Source organism: Heteronotia binoei, chromosome 2 (genome assembly GCF_032191835.1).
Source record: "Heteronotia binoei isolate CCM8104 ecotype False Entrance Well chromosome 2, APGP_CSIRO_Hbin_v1, whole genome shotgun sequence".
Taxonomy (NCBI): Eukaryota; Metazoa; Chordata; class Lepidosauria; order Squamata; family Gekkonidae; genus Heteronotia; species Heteronotia binoei.
In genome coordinates, this window is record NC_083224.1 from 131,799,793 (window position 1) to 131,824,836 (window position 25,044).

General features: G+C 42.9%; 1 protein-coding gene across 2 annotated transcripts in view; it reads left to right on the forward strand.

Moving 5' to 3' along the window:
* The window catches only part of TNNI3K (TNNI3 interacting kinase), a 342,231-nt gene that overhangs the window by 242,857 nt on the left and 74,330 nt on the right, over positions 1-25,044 (forward strand). For both annotated transcript variants that reach the window (XM_060232023.1, XM_060232024.1), the window contains one exon: positions 10,976-11,085. In XM_060232023.1, coding sequence (XP_060088006.1) covers positions 10,976-11,085 — 110 coding nt within the window. The remainder of the gene's footprint in view (positions 1-10,975; positions 11,086-25,044) is intronic.

Here is a 25,044-nt window from a genome sequence, read left to right on the forward strand (position 1 = left end):
AGAGTTTTGGACTGGATGGCCCATTGGCCTGATCCAACATGGCTTCTGTTATGTTCTTATGTGACACAGAGTGTTGGACTGGAGGGGTCACCAGCCTGATCCAACATGGCTTCTCTTATGTTCTTATGCGACGCAGAGTGTTGGACTGAATGGGCCATTGGCCTGATCCAACAGGGCTTCTCTTATGTTCTTATGCCCCACCTGCCTCCCTTGGGCCCTCTGGGACACTCCAGTAAGGGAACAACAACTGTGGGGGTTCAGCGTTCAAGGAACAATGCAAGAAATTACACTGACCAATAGGCCATCAACCAAGTACTCATTACAGACATCTCTGTGCTACCCAATAAACTGCAAACATATACTGTATTATTATATTATAGTATATAATATCATAAACGGCCTGTTGTCAAAGACCGAGTATGGAACAGTACAGACTGTAAGCGTACATAAACAATGCTCCAGACTATGGGTGTTTCTTCCCTTAAAAAGTTAAATAGCAGTATACAAATGGGCAATCTCAGTTAAAGACCCTAACTCATGGGAGTCGGCGCCCATACAGAATTCAACAATGATTCTCTATAACCTTCGCATTTCTCATCTCAGAGGTTCCTGACCCATCTTCCATCAGTATGCCTGTTTTTGTTTTCCTTGTTTTTCTTGTAAGCTTGCTTAATATAGAAGTCCCACAAGTTCAGGGCACAAGGGGAACAGCTGGGCCAGCAGGCTGCTTGTGGCATTTCTCCCTGTCACATGGTGTGGTGGGGTAATCAGGTTATCAATCACATGACCTAGATCGCACCAGCAGTGCCATCGGGGGGGGGAGCCGCCCCCAAAGTGACACCACTTCCTGTTCCCCCCCACAAGTGGTGGCCATTTTGGGGAAGTTACATCACTTCCAGTTTCCAGCAGGGCTCCCTCGCAAGTGGTGGCCATCTTGCGGAAGTGACATCACCGGAAGTGACATCATATTCTGTTTCTGGAGGCGTGCACACACATGGGGGGCCCACATAAATCTTGGGCCCCGGGCCCCCAAAGCCTTAGCTACGCCACTGCATAGAATATCAAAACTACATACATTCCCAAGGCGTTATCAGGCATTCGGCCTTGCATTGCCCAGATGGCGCTTCCTCCCGCAGGAGGATTCATGGGAAGGTGCTGATTGCTTTGGTCCCTCTAATTAGCAGTCATAAAACAAAGAGGAGCCAGGAAAAGATAATAAACTAGCAGCATTTGGTTCTATATGATCTTACCCAGGCCTGCTTTTGTCAGACCATAAACCCATCAGTTATTGATCAGAATTAGCCATGCTTGACACCCACTTCCCAAACTCCAGGCTCCACCACCCAAGTCTCCAGATATTTCCCAATCCAGAGCTGGCAACTCTATTTTCAGATTTTGTAATGCCTTTCTTTCTGAAAAAGTCTTGGATATACAGAAGAAGAGGGAAAAGAGAAGAATCAGAGCTGCAATTTTCAGGCACCAGTTGCCTTGAACTGATACCAATACTTTATACTTCTATATCAAATGGATACCTGTTTTTAAAAATACTAAAATGTAATTAATAAAATATAATTCTGTCTCTCTCAACAAGTTTGTACATGGTGGTAGAACACTGAAGTGACAGAATGGCCATCACCAATTCAGACTGCAGGGGTCACATTTTGGGGTGTGCCTATATGTTACACTCTACAATCAGAAAATCAGCATATCAAGGAAAGTCAGAGGGCAAAACCTTTCTTTTCTGGTGGAATTAATTTTCTGTTTGCACAGGTTTTTATATAGAATATCTGAAGTTGGAAACCATCACCTGCAGTCTGAAGTGAAGGAGTCTGTTCTGAGTGATCTCCAGCTCTCACCTGGAAATTGGCAACAGTTGTTCCCAAGGAGGAAATGGCATTGTACCTGTCTGAGGACCCACCCCTCCTCAAACCCCACCCTCTCCAGGCCTTACCACTTAAATCTATAAGAATTTCCTAACCTGGAGATGGCAATGCTATCTCCTTCCCTTTATTTGCCGCTCTGACTTCAGCTTTCCATCACCTTCCCCTTCCCTGCAGCCTCTACATAGGAAAATGACAGTCTTTCTCCACAATGGGGCAGGGGGGAGCAAAGCAACTTATGTCATTCTTCTCTCCCACTTTGGTTGGTACAACAACCTTGTGAGGTAGGTTAGACTGACAGTCTGTAACTGGTCCAAAACCACCCAATCAGCTTCCACAGCAAGAACCTGGGTTTGGCAGACCCCGCTCTGAAGCCCTAACTCCTATGCCACACTGGCTGTCATAGGGAGGCTGCTGCTGAGCAGTCGTAAGCAGCCAGGCATAGGGTAGCCAACCCACAGGTGGAGCCTGAAGATACCCTGGGATCACAAATGAACTTCAGACAACAGATCTCTCTCCCCATCCTAGAGAAAATAACTGCTTTGAAGGGTGGACTCTATACTATAGCATTCTATTCACTTGAGGCCTCTGCCTTTATTGACAAAAACAGCCTGAGTTGCCTAGCAACAGCCTCTGGCTAGCACTTCCCAGGCGGCAGCCATGGGATCTAAGGAAACACTCCCAGCAGACCTGGCCTCCCTGGCTATTTATGAGGCCTTTAGAGGCTGCATGTGCTGGAAGGCCTTTTGTGAGGCCGCAGTAGTTCTGCAGCCCTTTCTGAGGCCAATTGACATAGAGGACAAAGAGAAGAGTTGGAGATGTGTCTCTCTTTGAGGTAAGACTGTTTTTGGTAGTTTATTCAACATTCCTGGGCCTACAGTGGGGTGGTGGGGGGGGAGAGAGCAGAGTCAGCCAATGCAAGGCCAGAGGGAGTGACAGATATGTGATGAGCCAATACTTGATGCCCCACCCAGTCCAACAAATCAGGTTGCTCTATTTTGCCACCACGACATGTTTTTTTTTTAAAATAAAGGATTCCAATAAATATTTTCTTTCTTTCTTTTCAGGTTACAATTTAACAACAACAACAGTGATAATTAAAACTAATCAGATGGCATTTAAGCATTATGTTTCCTTTCCCAGAGAGGGAGAGATGGGGAGGTGAGGCTTGATGCCGAACTGTTGCTGTCCTCAGCCATAGACCAGGTGGAACATCTCAGTCTTATAGGCCCTGCAGAACTGCATTAGATCCCATAGAACTTGAATATCTTTAGACAGAGAGTTCCACCAGGCTGGCATCAGGGCTGAAAAAGCCCTGGCTCTGGTTGAGGACAGCTGGATTTCCTTTGGGCCAGGGATCCTTTGGGCCAGGAAGTTCTTATCTCCAGAGTGTAATGCTCTTTGAAGGGGATATATCAGGAGATGCAGTGCCATAGATATGCTGGTTCCAGACCGTTTAGTGCCTTGAAGGTCAGTACTTAAACCTTGAACCTGATCTGGTACTTAACTTTTTAAAAAAAGAATTACAACTAGCTGGAGTGTTGAGGCAAGATAAATACAGGAAGCCAGATGAGAATGTGGAAAACAAACATATTAGAAAGAATAAAAGAGTGACTAGGCTGAAAAACTGTTTCAATTTTATAGTACAGACATAATTGAAGTAAAAAGGTAACAACCCATTACTTAAGTACTAAGTACCAACCAATTAGAACACTGCAATAGTGTTTATCTATCAGATACAGACTGTGTTGGGTAGTTAAAGATCTGTCTTGAAGATGAATTACACTTAATGACCAGCCTAAATCTGAAAGATTAAACCATTCAGGATCACTGGAATAGCTTCCTTTCTAAACGAGCTGTAAAAAGGTCAGTTCATTCGTTGAGGAAAGACTAAAGGGGCATATAGTAAAGTTATGCAAATGTTCAAATCTTTGTTTGAGTTTCCTATATTATCTATAATAGTTGCAAAGCAGCTAGAGTATCTGCATGATGAACTAAAATTGCAAGACAGGAATCAGTTCTAACTGAACTACTCACTTCAAATGTTATTCTGTAGGTGAGTGCATGCTTTATCTTCAGTTGTAGAACTTGCCACTCAGGACTTGTTAATAAATTACTTTTTAGCACATTTTTGCCATACCAGAAGATAAATGCTATTTGATCTAGGTAGTTGCTAGATCCTCATAATAATGATTAAGGTCAATCACATGCATCCTGCCACACAGTTCCCCTGACAAGATGGCAGTTTTGCAAGGGAGGCTCTGTGGACTTCCATATGAAGGGGAAAGGAGAAAGTCCTACTCTTCAAAGTCCATGGATGGTTAGTTATACCAAAAACAGCTGAGAATCTACTGGAAACAATTGAAGTTAATTTTATCCATCACCCCTGGTACATGTGCATGAGCTGACATTTCTTACTTCAATTTTTCCCATTATTAAGTTAATATAAAGTTATAAAACATGAAGAAAAACATTAAAGAAAAACACTTTAAGGCTGCAGTCACACACACTAAATAATGCACTTTCAATGCACTTTCCAACTGGATTTTGCCAGTTCACACAATAAAATCCACTTGAAAAGTGCATTGAAAGTGGGTAAGTGCATTATTTAGTGTGTGATTGCAGCCTAAGACAACTATATTTAATGTGGGCCAATCAAAATCTGTACTCAACTGGATCTGCTCAGCAATATACTTCAACCCAAGGGTACAAGAGAATGAGGCTTCCAAATATCAACTAAACCCTTATAGGAGGACTATGCAAAATTGGCCATATATCACTTAGTAGGACATTATTATCCATCTATAAACTTACAGAACCAAAAAAATCAGCCCCAAAACAATCTTCAAAACAGGCAGCTGCACTAGACTGCCAACCATGCAACAACATTAAACCCTAGTGACCTAGCAACCCTAAGGAGAACAAAATTTAAAAATTAAAAGGTTTTTAAAATTGGGAAATCAGTTAGATACTAGGAAACCTCTTGATCTGAACCAGCTACTACTTAGTAATCTACATACTGAACTGTTTTTAAGGCCTCTTCTGCTATTATTTAGTCATTAATGAGTTCAGAGCAGCTCTCCTTGGCTTCTGACTCTTGTGATGATTCCTCAAATGCGCTATTTCAGTATTCCTGTACTTTTTTCCTCAAAAAATGAAACATCTCCATAAAAATCTCCTTTGTGTTCTCTGTCACCTTCTTAGTCTTTAACATTAAATTGTCTTCCTGCTCTGTTATAGCAGGGCATTCAGAATTCAGCTGTTGTACTGGATCTGTAGATATCTCCTCTGGGGTCCGTGTCAGCTCCTTGGTCTCCAAGTTCTCTTCATGCCCTATTGTGACAGTACTGTCAGAGTTCAACTTTTAGAATTCTCAAGTTCAGCAACTAATATATCCAAACCACCTTCCAACAAATTCAGATCTGAGCAAAACTGAAACCAAATAGGAAAGGGTGAGATCTGCAGGCACTTTCAACTCTCCAACTGACCTCTCCCTACACCCGTCCTCCATGAAACTCAAGACTACAGAATGGTAGACCTTAATGTCAGTCAACATAGTCTAGAATCCCATAAATTGGAATTTCATGCTGTCTCCATGAAATCTCATGCAAATAGATTATTGCAAAGAGGTGTGTGTGTGTGTGTGTGTGTGAGAGAGAGAGAGAGAGAGAGAGAGAAGATCACCATATACTTTTCTCATTTGAAGAAACAATCCCTCCATTGGTATAACAGCTTAATACTTTTGTTATTCTACCTAATTTAAATGGCACACTAAGAATTAGGACTGTTAATGATTGGAGGACAGTCATTAATTCATAGAGTCACTATGTCAGAAACATCTTGACAGCACATAGAATCATTACAGAATACAATCAAAAGCAAAGTGTATTCATCCCTGCACCCACTGTTTCCTCTTGGTGTAAAATGTATCTTTTAAAAATTTTAAATTTCATTATGGTGTGAAAGATTCTAGTGAGAAGCACCAATGGCACAAAATAATTGATTCACATGACAAATGCTGTAATGAGAATTTGATGTAGTTTAAAAGAATTAAACCATTTGTGTTAAAATCTCAAGACAGCAATCTTACGGTGCCCCTCAGATGCAATACACTCTAGTGACAGATCATTTTAAAATGCTGAGATTTTATCAGACTCTTGCTTTAAGGCAAAAATGTGTTTGCATTGATACGCTACCTACACCAATTTAAAAATTATTTTACACACACACATAAGCACAAATTGCACAAATATACTTTCTGGCAATTTCCTTTCAGCTGGAAGCTCTAGCACATACAGAAAGGCATTTAAATTTATGAGGGTTTATTTTCCTATCTGGAAATTTCCCTTTGAATTAATATTTATATGACGCAAAAGCAGAGTTAACTGCAGCTTGCTTTAGAAACCTGAACTCTGGTGCCAATTTATCTACGTGGTGAGTGACTGCAATTTGGTTGGTTATTGAAAGTGGCTCATTCATTCTGTCTTTAATGAATGTGATCTATTAGACTGTCTTCTGTGGAATGAGGGTCAATGGGTGGCTCTTTCTAGGACAACAACTCAAAAGAGTCAACTTTGCTGTGGCAACAGGTGTTCATCACAACTCACAACCCATCTAAGATGTGCTTTATGTACATACAAATGAGCTGGCATGTGTGTTTCATTTGTATAGTTGGGACAGATGGGTATCAGTCAGATGTTTATCCAAGCAGGATGCATTCAATCCACCCTGCGTTTCTGTGAATGGAATTTGCATTCACCCTAAATGTTTTGTTTTGCAAGTAGGGTTGCCAGCCTCCAGGCAGAGCCTGGTGATCTATCAGAATTATGACTGATCTCTAGTAGGGATGGGCACAAACTGGACCATAAAGCAAAATTTGGCACAAATTTTACCCTGCTTGTGGTTTAGCGACCAGAGTTCATGACTAGGGATGTGCAGAGAAAAAAATTCATTAACATTCAGTTTTAGGTGGATTAAACAAAAAAAAAATCATTATTCCCTCGGAAAGCCATATCTCATATTAGGTAAATGAACCCCCCCCAAAAAAAAAAAATTCGGTATTCCAACATTTTTTAGGCTCCATTATACTCTATGGGCCATTGTAGTCAATGGCAAAATCCCATAGATTATATTTTGTGGGCTGGGGGTGGGGTGGGGTTTGAAGTAGAGGCACCAAATTTGCTGTGTACCTGCTGGAGCCTCTCCCCAAAAGTCCCCTCAAGTTTCAAAAAGATTGGACCAGAGAGGGTGCCCCTATTTTCCATTGAAATCAATGACTGGGAAAAATCCATTAATTTCAATGATGGGGAAAATGTCAAATCATAGAATCTGAGACCGTTTTTGCCAAAGTTACAGGAAGTACCACGGCTTTTGCGTAGCAAACATAAACCACTAAAACCCAGTTTACGTTTGCTATGCAAAAGCATTTCCTGTAACTCTGGCGCAGATGGTGGGAAATCCGACCGGATGCTGCGGAGGGAACAGGATTGTGACTGCGTGGTAAGCTGTGTGCGAAAACGGTCTGACTCTCACTTTAAAAATTGCCTTTGTAAAAAAGGCAAAACCACATAAAGAACAACCCATGGGTTGGGGGGAAGGGGATTTGAAGGAGAGGCACCAAATTTGCAGTGTACCTACTGGAGGCTCTTCCCAAAAGAACCCCCAAGTTCCAAAGAAGATTGGAGTGGATTTGGACCCATCCTGCCCCCCCCCCCATTAAAACCAATGGCTGGGAAAGCTTCATTGCCACACAATCTCAGGCAGCACAGCAAACCAGCATGGAATCTGACTCAGATTGCTTTTATGCTCTCTGGCCATGCACAGATTTTCAAAATGTGAAAAATCCTGTGACTGACATGAACTTCTGTTGCCCCATTGGCCAGATTGCCCCCCCCCATCTGCTTGCCACTAGCAGCCCAACCTGCTACACCAGCCTTACAAGGAAAGCAAATTTAGCTATACTATGTAATTAAGGAAGCACAAAGAAGGTTAGGCATGATACAACACATACTAGCCTTGTTTTTAGCTATTGCTTTATTCCAGAAGTCCATTCTTTTCCTATCCATTCCTGAGTGCGTGTGAAATTATAAATATTAACCAATCTAGAGCATTTATTCTTATTTGCAACCAAATAATAAATTTGTTGCAACAAACTTGCAAATGCAATTCCTCCCCCCCCTCCCACTCCTGATTGAGTTAATCTTTCTTTTACTACACTGATAAAACAGTTGTTAACTTGATGACTGAGTGAAGACTGGTCTTTGTTCAAGCCTTAAGGAATGAGGAACACATTCAGAGTAAATTTAGACCTCTTAATGCATTCTAATTGTAAACACAAAAGATTCCCCTGAAGTATGAAAGGAAGAGGATGTTTGTTGTTAAGATTGTAATGTTCTCCCCTTCCCCCTGCCATCCTTCTGATTCCCGAAAAAAAAGCCAAACTTTTTAGACTTTTCCCCAGATTTCTCTAATTCGGTTGCTGATTCATCTTTTTAAAAGCCTAAAAATGCCAAAAAGTGCATATTTTGGCTTTTTTCCAAACTAATGTTTACCAAATGCACACCCCTATTCATGACATAAACCTCTGTTTTCTGTTCCCCACAAAAGCAGCAAGAGCAGCAGAGCAGCAAGGAGCATGCTCTTCCTGCTGCTCAGCTGGTTTTCAGGCTTCATTGTGCTTTAAAGGGACTGCACAAGACAGCCCAAAATAGCTTAGCTGTTTTTGCTGCTTTCATGGGTACAGAAAGCAGGGGTTTAAAGGGACTCCAAGACCCTTGAAACCCTTGCTTTCTTCTCTGTCTATGAACTGCCATGAACGGCTTTAAAGGTCCTTGGAACTTCATGACAGTGTATCTGTCATGAACTTCAGTTCATGAATGATGAACAGGGCAAAATTCATGATGAATTTTGTTTTGTGGTTTGGTTCATACTCATCCCTAATCTCAAGACTACAGACACTGATTCCTCTGGAGAAATAGCTGCTTTGGAGGGCAGATTCTATGGCATTCTGTCTCCATTGAGCCCCCTCCCCAAACTTCATCCTCTCCCAAATCTCCAGGAATTTTCCAACCTGAAATAGATAATCCTACTTGAAAATAGTCAAATGTTTGCAGTTTGTTATAACAAAATGTGAAGACTTTATGCATATTCCACACTATTCATTCAATTTTTAACAATGTTCCATTTTACTGTGACACAGAGATAAATCTGTCTTTCTGTGTTATACTTCTGCAAGGCTCATTTTTTAGAAAAAGAGGTACCGGAGCTCATTAGCACAACTCATTTGCATATGCCACACACCCCTAACATCACCGGAAGGCGTTCTTAATTATATCAGCTCAGTATCTACCTTAAAATGCTTCTTGAATTATAATTGTCCAAATAAACCCTTACTCCCATCATACTTTTTAAATTACTATGTTGCCACAGTGGAATGATGAAGATTTCCATCTGTCTGCTTTATATGTTTTGGTTATTTACCCATTTTTTTGTGGGGGGGAAATATTAGAAAGTTTGTCAAATCTTAGGGTGCAGCAAAACAATGGAACCCAGAAGCTGGGGGGGGGGGGAGGTTAAGAAAGAAAGAGCACAATAAAATTTAGAGGTTTTGGAGCTCCACTCCTGTGAGCTCCTGCCCAAAATGAGGCCTGCATCTGACAATGCCGGTCACAGCTGCTGGCAAAACATCAGGTACTACTATGCCAAGACAACAGCCATACAGCCCAGAAAATCTACAACAATTAATGTTCCATTTGTTAAAATCCTTTACCTGGTGCCATACCAAAGCAGACATATATCATAAAGGACTGAAGAATTAGTGTGAATTAATAATTTTATATTTAATTTTTTTATATGGTCTCTCTAGAACACTTGCCCAAAGTAATTCACAAAATAGCAATAAAAAAGACTTCATACCTTGTTACTTACGTGTACAATTGCTGTTTTGTACAGACTGTTTATTTCCAAGACAATTTAGATACAAGACAGGTATTTTTATGAAGTCCATCTTCAGTTAAAAAAAAAGTATTGGCTTTCATGCAAGTTTGCTTTTTTAACCTAGTGTATTAAAATCACAGCTAGTTTTCGAAGTCTTTTATGGCCAATAAAAAGCAAGAGATGCATAAACAGGCTTTCTGGATCCAGATGTGGTTGGAATGCCAAGCACTGGCTGGTGAAAGCTGCTTTCCAACCTCTGCTGCATGATCCAGAATATGCATCCAAAACTTTGTCAGGCCAGGGAGGGTGGATTCAGCTTTATGAGGGTGTTGGATGGAGATTATTCTTGTTTAAAGTTCTTGTAAGTCATGTTGGGCTATGGGGAAAGACGGAATATAAATATGTAATTTTTTTAAAAAAAAAATGAGAAGGTATTTTATGTCTCCCATTGTGACATATGTTCTTTTAAGCCACCTTGGGCCAGGGGGGGAAGAGTGGAATATAAACATTTAAATATATAAGATAAATAAAATGAAACCATTGATGCTTTTTCTTGCACTGAGAGATTCTGAAAGCATGTACTGCTTCTACCTGGTTAAGTAAAGGTAGGGAAGGATGGGATAAAAACATACTAAATAAATTCAGTCCATTCCTTATGAGTGGAGTGGTGATTTTAATCCACATTCCTATTTGTGGAACAAGACCAGTGTGGTTAAAACTGTGTATTTGGTTATGGGCCTCAGCCAAACCAGGTCAGAATTGTTGTGACCTGTTCACTGTATGACAGATTTCATTTTATATCTCACTTCAATGTAGCTTGGCTTGCAAGCTGTTTTTCATCCGCAGGCAGTACTTCTATAGTTCAATACTTTTTTTATTATTATTTTCATTCCTACAAATGGCTGACCAAAGAAGAACCTCTCTAATTCCATTTGCACTCCTTTCAGCTAGAAATCAATCCATGGTACAGAAGTAAAAGCCAGTTTGTGTGATAAGGGATCTCGTCTTTATTATGCCATTCCCATGAAATCAGTCAGTTCATAATTGTATCTATGGTCCAAATCTTTGAGAAATGACTTTAATTCTGGAGTATATATCTATAGTCTGCATTTTTGATAAATAATATTTTAACCTTATTGACATTTCTTTTTTATATGCAGCTGCTGCTGCTGCTGATATGGCATACCATCACATCCGGCCTCCCATAGGCTATTCAATTCCCAAACCCATCTCAACATTGTTAATGAGGGGCTGGAATGCTTGTCCAGAGGTAAGTTGACCCACTTCTTAATTTCTTGTGCAATGCATTGGTTCTAAAGGTTCTGTTGCATTAATAGCATAGCCCATCTGTGGTGCAAGAAGAAGCCTCCAGTGGCACAAGGATACTATTACCAGCAAAACACACCTCTTTGCTAGAACAAAACTCCTTGCACTGGCAGAAGGCTCTAGGTATTGGAAGAAAGTTCCACTGTAAGCAGAACAGGTTTTTTGCTCCAACCCACACAGTGCTGAGAGAAAACATAAAACAAAAAATGCTTAGTTATTGCTTTCAGTCCCAGCTTATTGTTACTTATTGTTGAGTGAAATACAGTTTCCAGTAAATATGAAAAGGCAGCCCTACAGCTTTTAGCCAAGAGATACTTTGTCCCTAAAGAAATTTGAGCTGAAGTGCTTCCTTAGATGTCATTAGAAAAGCAAACACATCAATCCTATCCTTTGATTTCAACTCTTGCACAAAATGAGAATTAGACATTCAGTTTAAAGCTGTTTTGTTCAGATACACATGCAACAAAGGGGTTGTAGATAGTTTTATTAACTGAGAATATTGGGTCTCCAATTGTGTTTCCAGTCAATGACTTTCTCCAGGGAGAGCAGGTGGACCACTACACTGATGTTCCTGTAACACTATACTAAGAAGCTAAAGGTAGTCCCCTGTGCAAGTCGTTTCCAACTCTGGGGTGACATCGCATCATGACGTTTTCATGGCAGACTTTTTATGGGGTGGTTTGCCATTACCTTCCCCAGTCATCTACACTTTACCCCCAGCAAGCTGGTTACTCATTTTACCAACCTCAGAAGGATGGAAAGCTGAATCAACCTTGAGCCAGCTACCTGAACCCAGCTTCTGCTGGGATCAAACACAGGTCATGAGCAGATCTTGGACTACAGTACTGCAGCTTACCACTCTACACCACAGGGCTCGTATACTAGGCAGCTACTGTACAATGCTGATCACTACCAGACAAATTTTACAGGGTCTACATGATACAACAATAGTAACACACTGGTCTACCATGACAACAGGTCTTCCTGGGCTTTATTGTCAGAGCACATCATATATTCACAGTAGGAATAGATGTGAACACACACACATACTTTACTTCTGCCACAATGATCATTGCAATTCCAACCACAGGAAAAGTTTTGAGCAACCCTGCATGGCAGAATAATTAAATGAAATCCCTATTTTTATGGACCATGGGGGTCATTTTCTTATTCACTGTTGGGTTAACAGGGATTATCCTAGCAAACTCCTCTATAGACATTGTTTTATATGATACCTACTATGTAGTTGCCCACTTCCACTATGTCCTCTCTGTGGGTTCTGTCTTTGCAATTAGGGGGGGATTTGTCCACTGATCCCCCCTCTATTCACAGGCTTCTCATTTGACCCCACCTGAACAAAAATCCACTTTACTTTGGCCTAATATTTGGAATCATCATCTGTTTCACTTCTGGATTTCCTGCGTATAAGCATTGGGACAGCTGATGTCTGGAAATGTCTCACAAGGTAGTAATCATATATTTTGGGATACTTCCAATGGACATTGATCTCTTATGTAAAGCGGTGCTCTGGATGTTATTCTACACCTTCAGAATTTTTAGTTGCAATAGAAAGATATTATATAGTCTGGGCACAGAGAGCTACAAACTGTGAGATCTTACATCTGTGCTTAATAGTCTCCTTGAAAGGTGTTTAGGTCTTCTTGCATGTGAACAATACTTTGTCCTTGTCTGGAGGGTATAATCCACAGCAGTAGCTCTTTTCCAGATCCTCATTCAAATTGTTTGTAGTTTTTTTTTCTACACGCAGCGAAGATCCAGGTTACTCCACAGTCACGCAGTTTTGTTTCTGCAATGGCCTCAGGCTGCTATCCAGCCTTCCTCTGTGTAACGTACTTGTCCATCCCCGGCCACCAGACGTAGCTCCTGGCTAAGGCCTTCATTCTGACTATGCCGGGGTGGGTCTCGTGGAGGGACTCCAGAACTCGCTTTTGTAGCGGGGGCGGAACCACCACCCTGCTACCCCATAAGATGCACCCTTTGTGGGCTGCTAGTTCCTCCCTCCTCTTTTTATAGGGTCTAAATTCTTCCCCCATGTTCCCTTCTGGCCACCCCCTCACCACCCAGTCGAGAACCCTCGCCAGTGTCTTGTTTTTCCCGGTGGCCTTGGCGACCTCCGCAGCGTGGAGGGGCTGCTCTGGGAGCGACTCAATTGACATGACGTGGTGTGCGGGGCCAGGTCTGGGCCCGTGTCTGGAAGAGGCAAACGGCTGAGCGCGTCTGCGTGGCCCATAGCCTTGCCTGCTTGGTGGGCCAGCGTGTACATGTATGAATTGAGGAATTGGTTCCACCTCAGTACGCGCTGCGACAGTATTTGGGGGGTTTGACGGTCCGGGGCAAGCAGACCCAAGAGTGGCTTGTGGTCGGTGGCTATTGTGAACTTACGCCCGTATAAGTAATCGTTGAACTTATGCACCCCCACTACGATGGCCAGAGCCTCTTTATCAATTTGAGCGTAATTGCGCTCTGCCGGCGTCAGCGTGCGGGAGTAATAGGCCACCGGTACCTCCCTCCCGTCCGGGAGTTGGTGCCCCAAGACTGCGCCCACCCCATATGGCGATGCGTCGCAAGCCAAGATGACCGTAAGGCGCTCATCAAAGTGGTGGAGCACCGCATTGGAGACTAGTGTGTCTTTAACCGCCTGGAACGCGGTGGCTTGGCGTTTGCCCCATTCCCAAGGGGCTTGTTTATCTAGCAGCCGGTGTAGCGGTTCTGCAATGGCTGCCTTGTGGGGGAGGAACGTGTGATAAAAATTGAGCAACCCCAAGAAGCTTTGGAGCTTCACTTTGCAAGTGGGGGCCGGGGCTTGAACAATAGCTTGGGTCTTTTCTTCCGTCGGGTGGATTCCCTCTGCGTCCACGGCGAACCCCAGGAACTCCACCCGCGGTACCCCCAGTAAGCATTTCTCCCGCTTGACCTTGAGCCCAGCTGCTTGGAACCGGCGGAGCACTTCTCTTAGGCGGTTGCTGAACTCCTCGGGGTCCGGGGCAGCGATTAAAACGTCATCGAAAAATGGTTGGACTCCGGGGATCCCTTTAAGAAGAGCGTCCATTATACTTTGAAAAATCCCCGGAGCTACGCTGACCCCAAATTGTAGCCTCCGCACCCTGAAGGCCCCCCTGTGTGTCACGATCGTCTGGGCTTCGGCCGTTTTAGCGTCTACGGGGAGCTGCTGGTAGGCTTGTGCCAGGTCTAGCTTCCCAAAAATCTTTGACCCCGCTAGGACTGCTAAAACGTGGCTGACCACCGGTACCGGGTAGGGGTTGTCCTGTAGCACCTTGTTTATTGTGCACTTGTAGTCGGCACATATTCGCACCTCCCCGTTAGGTTTGACCGGGGTCACTATGGGGGTCTCCCAGGTGGCATAGTCTACTGGCTCCAGGACCCCTTGGGCCGTGAGGCGGTCCAGTTCAGCCTCGATTTTGGGCTTTAAGGCGAACGGGACCCTCCGTGCTTTGAGCCTGATCGGCCTGACTGTCGGGTCGAGCAGTAGGGAGATGGCCGGCCCTTGTAGCTCCCCAGGGACCCGTCAAACACGTCGGGGAACTTGCTGCACACCCCTTCGAACCCTCTGGGTGTTAGGATTTGTCCCACCCCCTCTAGATGGACTACCAGGGGGCCGAACCACACTAACCCCAACAGGGTGGTCAGCTGGCGCTTGACCACTAGGATGTCCAGCGGCCCTCTAAAAGATCCCCTCTCCACCAGTACCCGGGCCCACCCCACAATTTTGACCGGGTTCCTTTGAAAGTCCCACAGTATGAAGTCGGCCGGCCTCAGGTGAAGCCGCTGGCAGGGGCACAGTTTCCTCAGGGTCTCATCCGCAATTATGGAAATGGAGGAGCCTGAGTCCACCTCCATGAGGCATGGGGCTCCTTCGATGAGGACCGCCATTTTGATCTTGTCGGGGGTGGCCACGGGCAAGTTCAGTACCTGTAAGGTGGTGGAGGCTGTGGAGTGGGACTCGGTGGCCTCGTGGTGGGTCGTTGGTCTCCGGCGGTTGGACTTGGCTCGGCAAGCCCGTGCAATGTGGCCGGTCTTCCCACAGCTCCTGCAGTCCCAGGTCCTGTATTGGCAGTCCCTTCGGTCGTGGGGGTCACCGCAGCTGGCACACTTCGCTGCGGGCGGTTTCTCCACCGTTTGGGGTCGCTGTGGTGCTCGGTTGGTTGCTCCTGCTGGACGGCGTAGCTGGAACGCTTCTCCCTCTTCCTGGCGGTCGTGATCTAGCTCCTCTTGGTGAACTGCCTCGGTCCTCGCCTTGGGGAAGGTCCGGGTGGTCCTCTTGGACGCCACAGCTTCGCTGAAGGTGCTCTGGAGGGTGAGCTCTTCCTTCACGAAGAGCTTCTGTTGGAGCCTCTCGTCGCGGAGGCCCCACGTGAAGCGATCGGCCAGGGTCTCTTCCAGGTTCTGGAAGTTGCAGCTACCTGCAATCTGGCGTAGGGCCACCAGGTAGTCGGCGGCCGACTCTCCTGTGGCCTGGTCCCTCCTATGGAAAAGGAACCGGCGGGCCACCCATGAAGGTTGGGGCAAGAAATGGCCCATGAGGAGCCTGACGACCTCCTCGTAGGACTTCTCCGTGAGTCGGGCGGGGGCCGAGAGACCTTTAGCAATCTCGAATGTGGCCGCCCCGCAGACGCTCAGGAGAACATCCCTCTTTATGCTGTCCTCTGTAATTCGGTTGGCCCTCAGGTAGCAATCAACCCGCTCCGAATACGATTCCCAAGCCTCGGGATTCGCGGGGTTGAACGCCTCGATGAGGCCGGTGGTGCCGCCCTGGTGAGCCATGCTGGCGGCGGCGGTGGTGGCTGGTAGGTTGCCCTGTCTCCGATGTAGCCGACGTGGCTAGAATCCCATCCTCGTCGCCACTGTAACGTACTAAGACGAGAGACGTTGGTAGAGCAACATGCTTTAATGGGTGCACGATACAAGAGAAGAACTGTTGACACGCGGGCCGGGTCCCGCTTATATACACCTCCCGGTACAGCCTCCTGTACAGGCCAGCCCAATCCTGGCCTGTTGAACTTCCCACCACAGCTGGTGATTGGCGGGGGTTTCGCGCCCTGTGTAGGGGCGCCTGGGGCAACCCAGTCGCCTCTTCGCATGGGTGCGCGTGGCCTAGCATTGTGTTGTTGCGTTATTACATTGTATCGAAATGGCGATACACTACACTCTGAGTGATTTTATGTGGGTAAAAAAACCCCAGTGTGACCATAAGAAAAATAGCTGGAAATCATATTTCCATTGCTTTATTGATGAGTATGACATCATAAAGATAAATAAAATATTCTGTTTGAAATGAACATTATCTTTCAGAACTTAAGAAGGGCATATTCTATCCCCGACAATTATGCACTCTCTTGAAAGTAGAGCTTTTGTGGCATAATAATAATAATAATAATAATAATAATAATAATAATAATAATAATAATAATAATAATAATAATAATAATAATAATAATAATAATAATAATAATAATAATAATAATAATAATTATTATTATTATTATTATTATTATTATTATTATTATTATTATTATTATTATTATTATTTTCTGAGAAACTATTTTATGTCTTCTATTGTGGGATAAGGGTTAGTTTGCTGGCCTTAGTGTGGAATATACTTCAGGTAGAAGGAGTTTGAACAGGGTCAAGTCTTTGGACAAGATTATATTTGAATAGGGCTTGAGAAATACCTGCCCCAGGTTTCCATAGTGCTTAGACAATGCATTGCAGTGCCTACTATTTTTTGCATTTATTTTATTGTATTTTCTGTTGGCAGCCCTCTGTTTGTACAAAGTACAAAGCTTATTTATAATTTCACATCAGAATAAATCTTGTGGAGTGGCATAAAATGCAGGTGATTAAGTTGTTGTCATTGCTTGCTTATATTCTAACTGTATAACCTTCCATGGTGGTGGATGAATTCAAGTTTTCATCAGTTTCTTTCTATACTGACTCCAGTATTCCATTCAATGAAGCTTTTAAAATCAATAATGAAATTATGAAAAACTGGGGAGAAGATAGATTAGAGTTAATGGTAAGCTTTCTGTTGTGGTGAAACAACTAATGTTATGCATGTATTTCCTTATGATTGTGACAACAAGAAAGTGCAAAGAAATGCCCTGACTTGGATAGCCGAGGCAAGCCTGATCTTGGAAGCTAAGCAGGGTCAACTAGGGTTAGCACTTGGATGGGAGACTGTCCTTGAAATACCCTTGAGAGGCAGGGTTAGGCTGGTTCAGTCACCTCCCTGAATATCCTTCAGGTCCCCAGTAGAGGTCAGTCACCAGAGGTCAACATGACATTTAGGTGCAGACACACGCGCACATACCACACACACAAATGCAAAAATACCCCCAAAAGTACAAAGAAGTTGGATTAGGCTTTATATAGCAAACATTGGATGGAAATTGGCCATTAAAAGCATAGTGTGGTGGTAAAGACATGTGGACTCTAATCTGGTGAGTTGAATTTGTTCCCCACTCCTCCATATGAAGCCTGCTGGGTGACCTTGGGCAAGTCACATCTCTCTCAGAGCTCTCTCAGCCCCACCTACCTCATAGAGTGTCTGTTGTAGGTAGAGGAAAGTGATTGTAAGCCTCTCTGAGACTCCTTAGGGTACAAAAAAAGCAGGGTATAAAAACCAACTCTTCTTCTAAAATATGAAACTCTGAAGGCTGAAAAATGAGTCTAGTTCCTAAATTTTGAGGCTATCTCCTTGAACCAAAGAAAATTTGCCAAGGCCTTTATTTGAATACCTTCCAGCACAATTATATTTATAAAGGCTGGTTTCTAGATTCAATCAACCACATTGTCCAAAGACTTGACCCTGCTCAAACTCCTTCTACCTGAAGTATATTCCATATAATATATAAGAACATGAGATAAGTCATGTTGGATCAGGCCATTAGTCCAACCAGTCTAACACTCTGTGTCACACAGTGGCCAGAAAAAACCCAGGTGCCATCAGGAGGTCCATCAGTGGGGCCAGATCACTAGAAGCCTTCCCATTGTTGCCCATCCCAAACACCAAGAATACGGAGCATCACTGCCTGCAAGTGTACAAAACCTTGTGCAAAGCACAGGGCTGATATGTACATAGGATTTCCAAATACATTCCACTCCTTTTGGTTCTATCAGAAAGGCTGGCTGGGATTGGTAGGATTGTCAGGCTCCAAATGGTGGCTGGCGATCTCCTGAGATTACAACTGATCTAATGGCAGCAGAGCTCAGTTCCCCCAGAGAAAATGGTCACTTTGGAATGTGAACTCTATGGTATTATACCCCTGTGAAGTCCCTCCCCAAACCCTTTCTTCTCAGGCTCCATCCCCAAAATTGCCAGGTATTTCTGAACCCAAAGCTGGCAACCCTATTTAGCCATTCTTCATGTTACACTTTGCTAGCAGTATGATACAGAGAAATTAAGCAGGTGATACCACTAGTGATCTTCATATCAGAAAATGTCTAACTTGCAAAATTTCTGCATGTCATAGGAACAGAACTAGAAAAGAAAGTTGACAACTTAGATGTTGTGTGCTCCATCAGACATCAAATTGATTTAGTTAGAAGTGATAAAGTGACCCAAATTAACCCAACTGTCAGTTTGATTTTTTTCTATATACTATGAACTACCTCTGTCATAAATATTTTTCCCATTCTGTTTCTCCTGAGTGCAGTCTATTCCTTTTCTTTGAAAAAGAAATGCTAAACACAGCTGATAGTGTATTATCTTGCACAAGAGATCAAGCCTAGATTTTTGATATGTTAATGAGATATTTATTTTTCAAAACCTTAAACGAACAGCAATGAAGAGTCTTCCAAATTTGTCAAAAGCCTTTGCTCTCCAGAAATTTATGTGGATTTTTAACTAATTAATTTCAATTTTTAAAATAAAAGGTGGTAGTAGCGCCACCTAGTGGCTGCAAGTAATACATTCAGTGCAGAAGGCTAGTTATTTCACTGAAAGAGACCAATACTATACTTCTACATTTATCATGCCCGAGTTCAGATTTTTTTTTTCCAAAGTTCTGTACCACCTTTGAACAAGAGAAATTATACAACATTCTCCCAAGATACCACACAGAGGGCAATTGTCACATATGAGGGAACACATTCTATTGGATACAGGCAAGACAAGTTGCTAAGAAACCAAAACAAGGGGCTGACTCAGCTTTCCAAACAGGCCCTGTCTAGCTAGAAATTCAAAATGGGATTTTGGGAGCTTGTAACTGATTCTCACCAAATGTAAAATAATCAACTTTAAAAAAATGTCTTACCGTTTCTTTTTAGAAGATAGAATAATTCACAGAGAATGATGGAATGTTGCTCAGCCCTTCAAAGCAGTACTGGTTCCATCCATCCTAGCTTGGCATAGCAGACCCCAAGGCACATATGCTTTATTTTTCTTTCTCTCCTATGGTAGGATACAATCTAGCCCTCATTGTCATCCGTTCTCACTGCTTATAGCAAAGGAAATTTAGTTCAGTCCTGACATACTGGTAGTACTCGCTGGGCACATGTGCTAACACAACCCATGGGTATGATAGCATCCCAACAACTGACTGCTCCAATTTCTTGGGTTTTTGACTGAAGATCAGAGCAAATGCAGCTTCAGAGGACAGTAACAGAGAATCCCAAGCTACAACTACATTTGGTGGTGACTGTCTTCAACCAGATTCAGCATAGGGATATCTGTGAAACAGTCCCAGAGAGACCCACATATGGCATGTGTCAAGCTTTTAAAATACAGAACCCATCTGTAGCACCTGGGCTACAGGCAAAGCAAAGAAAATTTCAATCAGATGATGTTAGAGTTTGTGAGGTGAATCTGAGGAGGATTGATATTGCTTCTGGATATCACTCTAGAAATTTCCCCAATCTCTGTGGCCATCTTCCCAAGTTCTTGAGGCCATTATTTGGCCAGTTTCCCTACCACTCTTCAGAGTGGGAAAGGGCAGAGTTTGGCCACCATAGGGAGGTAAATAGCTACATTTAGATTAGTGCTCCAGGATCATATCTAGAAACATACCGTTCTTTTTAAAGATAAAGGTACACAAGCCCTATTTCAGGTATCAGAGATTTTTGAAGCACCAACAAAAGATCAGAAAAAAACATACCCAAGCAGGAAGACATTTAGCCATCTTTCTAACAGTCTGCATACCAGAAGGAAGAGATTACCTCAACAAACTAGCTGCCTTTGATCAGAATGCAGGCTTTCAACTAGTCAGAGTATATGTACAATGTTAGATCTTCAAGCAAGTAGCATTACATTTTAGTCAACTGAAATCTTTTTGCCATGTAGCTCAGCTGTTATCATTCAAGCCAGAAAATGACTAGTCATGCAGTAAAGGTTTTGTGATCCAAACTACAGAGTTTAGTTCCCCTTAAAAAATGGTTGGTTTGGAGGGTGGAGTCTATGGCATTGTACCCCACTGGGTCCCTGTCCTCCCTGGGCTCCACCTTCAAATTTCCAGGAGTTCCCCAACCTGGAGCTGACAATCCTACCTGTTCCCATCTGGTGGCCAAGGGACCTGGCAACCCTAAATTGGACTACCATGCAAACAGAATGGGTGAATAGTAGCAGTAGTAGCATGTGCTTCTCCACTTTCTGCTATTACCGGGGACTGAACCTAGCCTAATCCCAGTTCACTCAGGTGGAAGGGAATGCAAGCAGCTGTGGACTGGTCATCCTCTTTGCTGCCATCATTATCTAGTCAAGCACTATACCATTGAGCAATGACAGTGATGATGAAGAGAATGCAAAGGAATAATTACTACTGTTTGCTTGGCTGCTCACTAATTTACTTCCAGGTGATAGGAACAGTGTCAAGAAGGTAGTTGAAAAAAATACTTAGAATATTGTGCTTGAAGGTCATCCCCAAAATTATTGCTTACACTACTGTCAAACCATCTCCACCTCACAGACAGATGCAGGTCTAAACTTTTCATCTAAGGATGACCAGGGCGAACCAGAGACTGTCCTACGAAATTATCAGGAAGCTCTGGGGACACCCAACACCACTGAACCAGAGCCCCTGGATTCTGAGGCCTCTGTCTAAGGACCTGCCCCTGAAGGCTTGGCTCTAGATGATGCTGTCAGCATGCCAGACAACAGGACAGTCAGCCCCTACCTTATAGGGCCAGATCTTAGACCACCAGTCCTCCCAGTTCTTTCCCCACCCAGCAGAAGCAGCAGAGATGGCAAGCCCATGAGAAGGCAGCTTAAGGGCAACAAAGTGCCACGCTAGCAGTCCATGTTACAACTACTGAGCCAGTCTAAGTGCATATAGTGCTTTGCAAGATTGGATCTCAATCAAATTCTGGCCAGATGAAGCATGAGAAGAGGTGGAGGCTTTTCTCTCTGTAGACTATATAAGCTCTGGGATGAGCAGTGAGCCTTGTTTGTTCAGTCAATTCCCATGACCAGTACACCTCTGTACTAACTGAGATCCTGGAGTTAACTGTGCCCTTTCCTCAGCACTCTTTGGATGACCAGGTCCTGCTTCCAGTTATCCTTGCTTCTGTGGAATCTGAAGACTGCTTCCAGCTCCTGAAGCCCTTCATGCCCAAGATATACTTGTCCCACAAGTTATAGCACATGCTTTTTCTCAAGTTCTGTCCTAATTTATGTCATCTTAGAGTGGAAAACAAGTACATCTGTGGTGGGCTTGTAGCATTTAATTTCTATATAGAATAACTTGGTCTATCTTAACCCTGCCTTTCAGGAAAGGCACATATTGAATCATACCATTTCTGAAGCCCATAGTACTATACACCATGATTAGGAAATATTGCTTCTCAGGGTATCATTGCCCATTCCTTGGGGTAATGCTGCCTTTGTATTTTTAGGGGTCAGTTATTTTTGCAAAGCATCATAAACATCACCTTAGTTCATGCATAACGGGAAACCATGGTTGTTTTAGTTATGGTTAGTCTGAGAAACCAGGATTCATCTCATAGAAAATTATTCAAATCCTGGTTTGTCTCAAAAAATGCTGGTTTCATTGCCTTTGTGTTTTCTTCCACCCCCCTTGTACAGATTCATGTGGCCTTCCAATGTGCGTTTCAGTGACTGCAGCAACAAGGAACAAAATGAGATTAAGCCAGTATATCAGCATCCTTATGTTGCACAAAATTATAGTAAGCATGTGGTTACTAAACTGACTTCGTTTACTAAACTGACTTCATTTAGATACTGGTTTCATGTACCCAGGGGTCATTTTGTAGAAAAAGAGGTGCCAGAGCTCATTAACACAGCTCATTTGCATAACTTATTTGCATATGCCACACACCCCTGACATCACAAAATTATAGTAAGCATGTGGTTACTAAACTGACTTCGTTTACTAAACTGACTTCATTTAGATACTGGTTTCATGTACCCAGGGGTCATTTTGTAGAAAAAGAGGTGCCAGAGCTCATTAACACAGCTCATTTGCATAACTTATTTGCATATGCCACACACCCCTGACATCACCAGAAGGTGTACTAAATTCTCAACTCAGCATTTACCTTAAAATGCTTCTTGAATTATAATTGTCATAATCAAACCTTACTCCCATCATAATTTTAAGTGACTTTCTCCTACATGGTCACAGTATGATGAAGATTTCCACCTCTCTGCTTTATATGTTTTGGTTATTTCCTGCCCCCCCCCCTTTTGTGGGGAGAAATATTAGAAAGTTTGTCAAATCTTAGAGTTCAGCAAAATTCTCATAGGGGGCTTGAACAATGGAGCCCAGAAGCAAGTTTTTTTGGGGGGGAAGAGCACAATAAAATTTAGAGTTTCTGGAGCTCCGCTCCTGTGAGCTCCTGCCCAAAATGAGGCCTGCATGTACCCTAATAACTATGAATAGCAGAGTGGCCCATGTTCATACAACTACACTAGCCATAATTTAGGTCAATTGTGGTTTGCATGACATCTGGACTGAACCACCATTTTCTTGATTGAAGTAGCAGTTGGCAAAATAATATGGCATGGAGAGAAAGAGATACCATGTTTCTTATGTGAACAGCTCGGTATGGACACACTTGAGGTATGTTCCTGCCTTTGTGTGTTGCAGATGGAATAACTGCCTTTACCTGGAGTAACATATTTTTTTCTTATCTTCAAATTCACATTCTTTTTGATAGCAAGGGGAAGCATTCATCCTGCTGTGCTTTTGAACTATGCAGCTCAGTGCTGAGATCCAGAAAGCAGAAAGTAGATGTTGAACCTTTCCAGGCCAGAGATTCACAAAGCTACATGCATGTGACATAAGCAGGGTTACCAGATGCTGTCTGGCATGGTTTCCCATTATGTCTGAAGCAAGGTGATGTTTATAATGCCTTGCAAAAATAATTGACCCCGAAAAATACAAAGGCAGCACTACCCTGAGGAATGGGCAATGATACCCTGAAAGTATGATATCTTTCAATATCATAGGTCTTGAACCTTTCCAGGTCAGAGACTCACAATGCTACATGCATGTGACTTAAGCAGTCTTTCCAGATGCCATCTGGCAGAAGGGATATCACAAGGTCATTTTGTAGAAAAAGAGGTGCCAGAGCTCATTAACACAAGGGAGCAGGAAAACACTGCTCCCTGTCCCCTCATTTTTGCTCCCACTGCACTGACAAACCCTGGCAATGGTTGGAGTTTGGGGATGGGACTTTACTCACCACCCCCTTGAGCCTCATGACATCAGTCAGGTGACAGAAAGAGCAGGAATATGATGATGATTTAATTTAAAAAATATTTTGTCATCTGCCTTGAGTGTCAATGAGAAAGGTGGGTTATAAATGAAGTAAATAAATAAATGATCTTGCTAGAGGACTGTGGACAGCAGACAAAAAGAGCTGGAGAAAGGAACACCAGCTCAGCACTAAGTGGTGTGCTTATTGAGGGACATAACCATGGAGGAATCCTCTCCAATTCTGAGTCGCTGTCCTGCTACTCTTTTCAGTGTGTGCACAAAGAGAGGTAGGAACTGTGGCAGCCTTGCATTCTGCACATGCACACTAACAGCAGGCTCTTCCAAAAGGCAAAAATGACAGCTTTCTATTGACTAATGACCTACCATGCAGGGCTCTGTGACACACCTGAGAGTCCCAGTCCATGAGCTGAAGACCTCTTTGTAATGTCCTACTTTACATTTTATCCTGGGTTGGTTTTCCTCTCAGAAGTTTATTGATTTGTATAAATGGAATATAGCTGAAATTCCTTAGCTACCCAGGCTCAGAGACATCTTGGCATCACAGCAACTTATTTCCACCTAGAACCATGATAAAGTGCTTTCCCAGACATGGTGACCATCTTTGCTGACATCTTGGAGAATGGGGATTTACTAGTATGAAAAAGAATGCACTATTGATAAAGAATGCAACAATTGTATACATTCTATGAAGCATGCTTAGTAAAAGAGTGTTTAACTTCTTTCATATTATACATGCCATGTGATTATAAAGACTATGTGATTTTGCTTTTTGCTTGATTTTTAATTTTTGGACATTTTGATAGAGATATGCCTTCAGTCTAACGATATGCAAAAACCCCCTTACAAGTGTATATTCAATGATATTTTGAACAGTTTCCCCAGGTTTGGGTTGTACCTCTTAATTTTTGGAAAATACAAAACATTCCATATACACATTAATATTAATTGCATTATTGATATATTTTCTCATTACTTCATGGAGACAAAGTATAACTGTGCCCTATTTGGCCATCCCAGCTTATCTGGAAAATAGTTAACATAGATCAATCCATCTGCTGCAAATAAAAAGCTGTTATTCAAGTTTGTACTGAAAAGTTTGGTGTTTTCTTAAACATAATTCATTATCACAGCTTTATTCAGTAATAGTCCTTGCTCAAAGTTCTGAATTCTGTTCCAAGACTAGCAGGTAC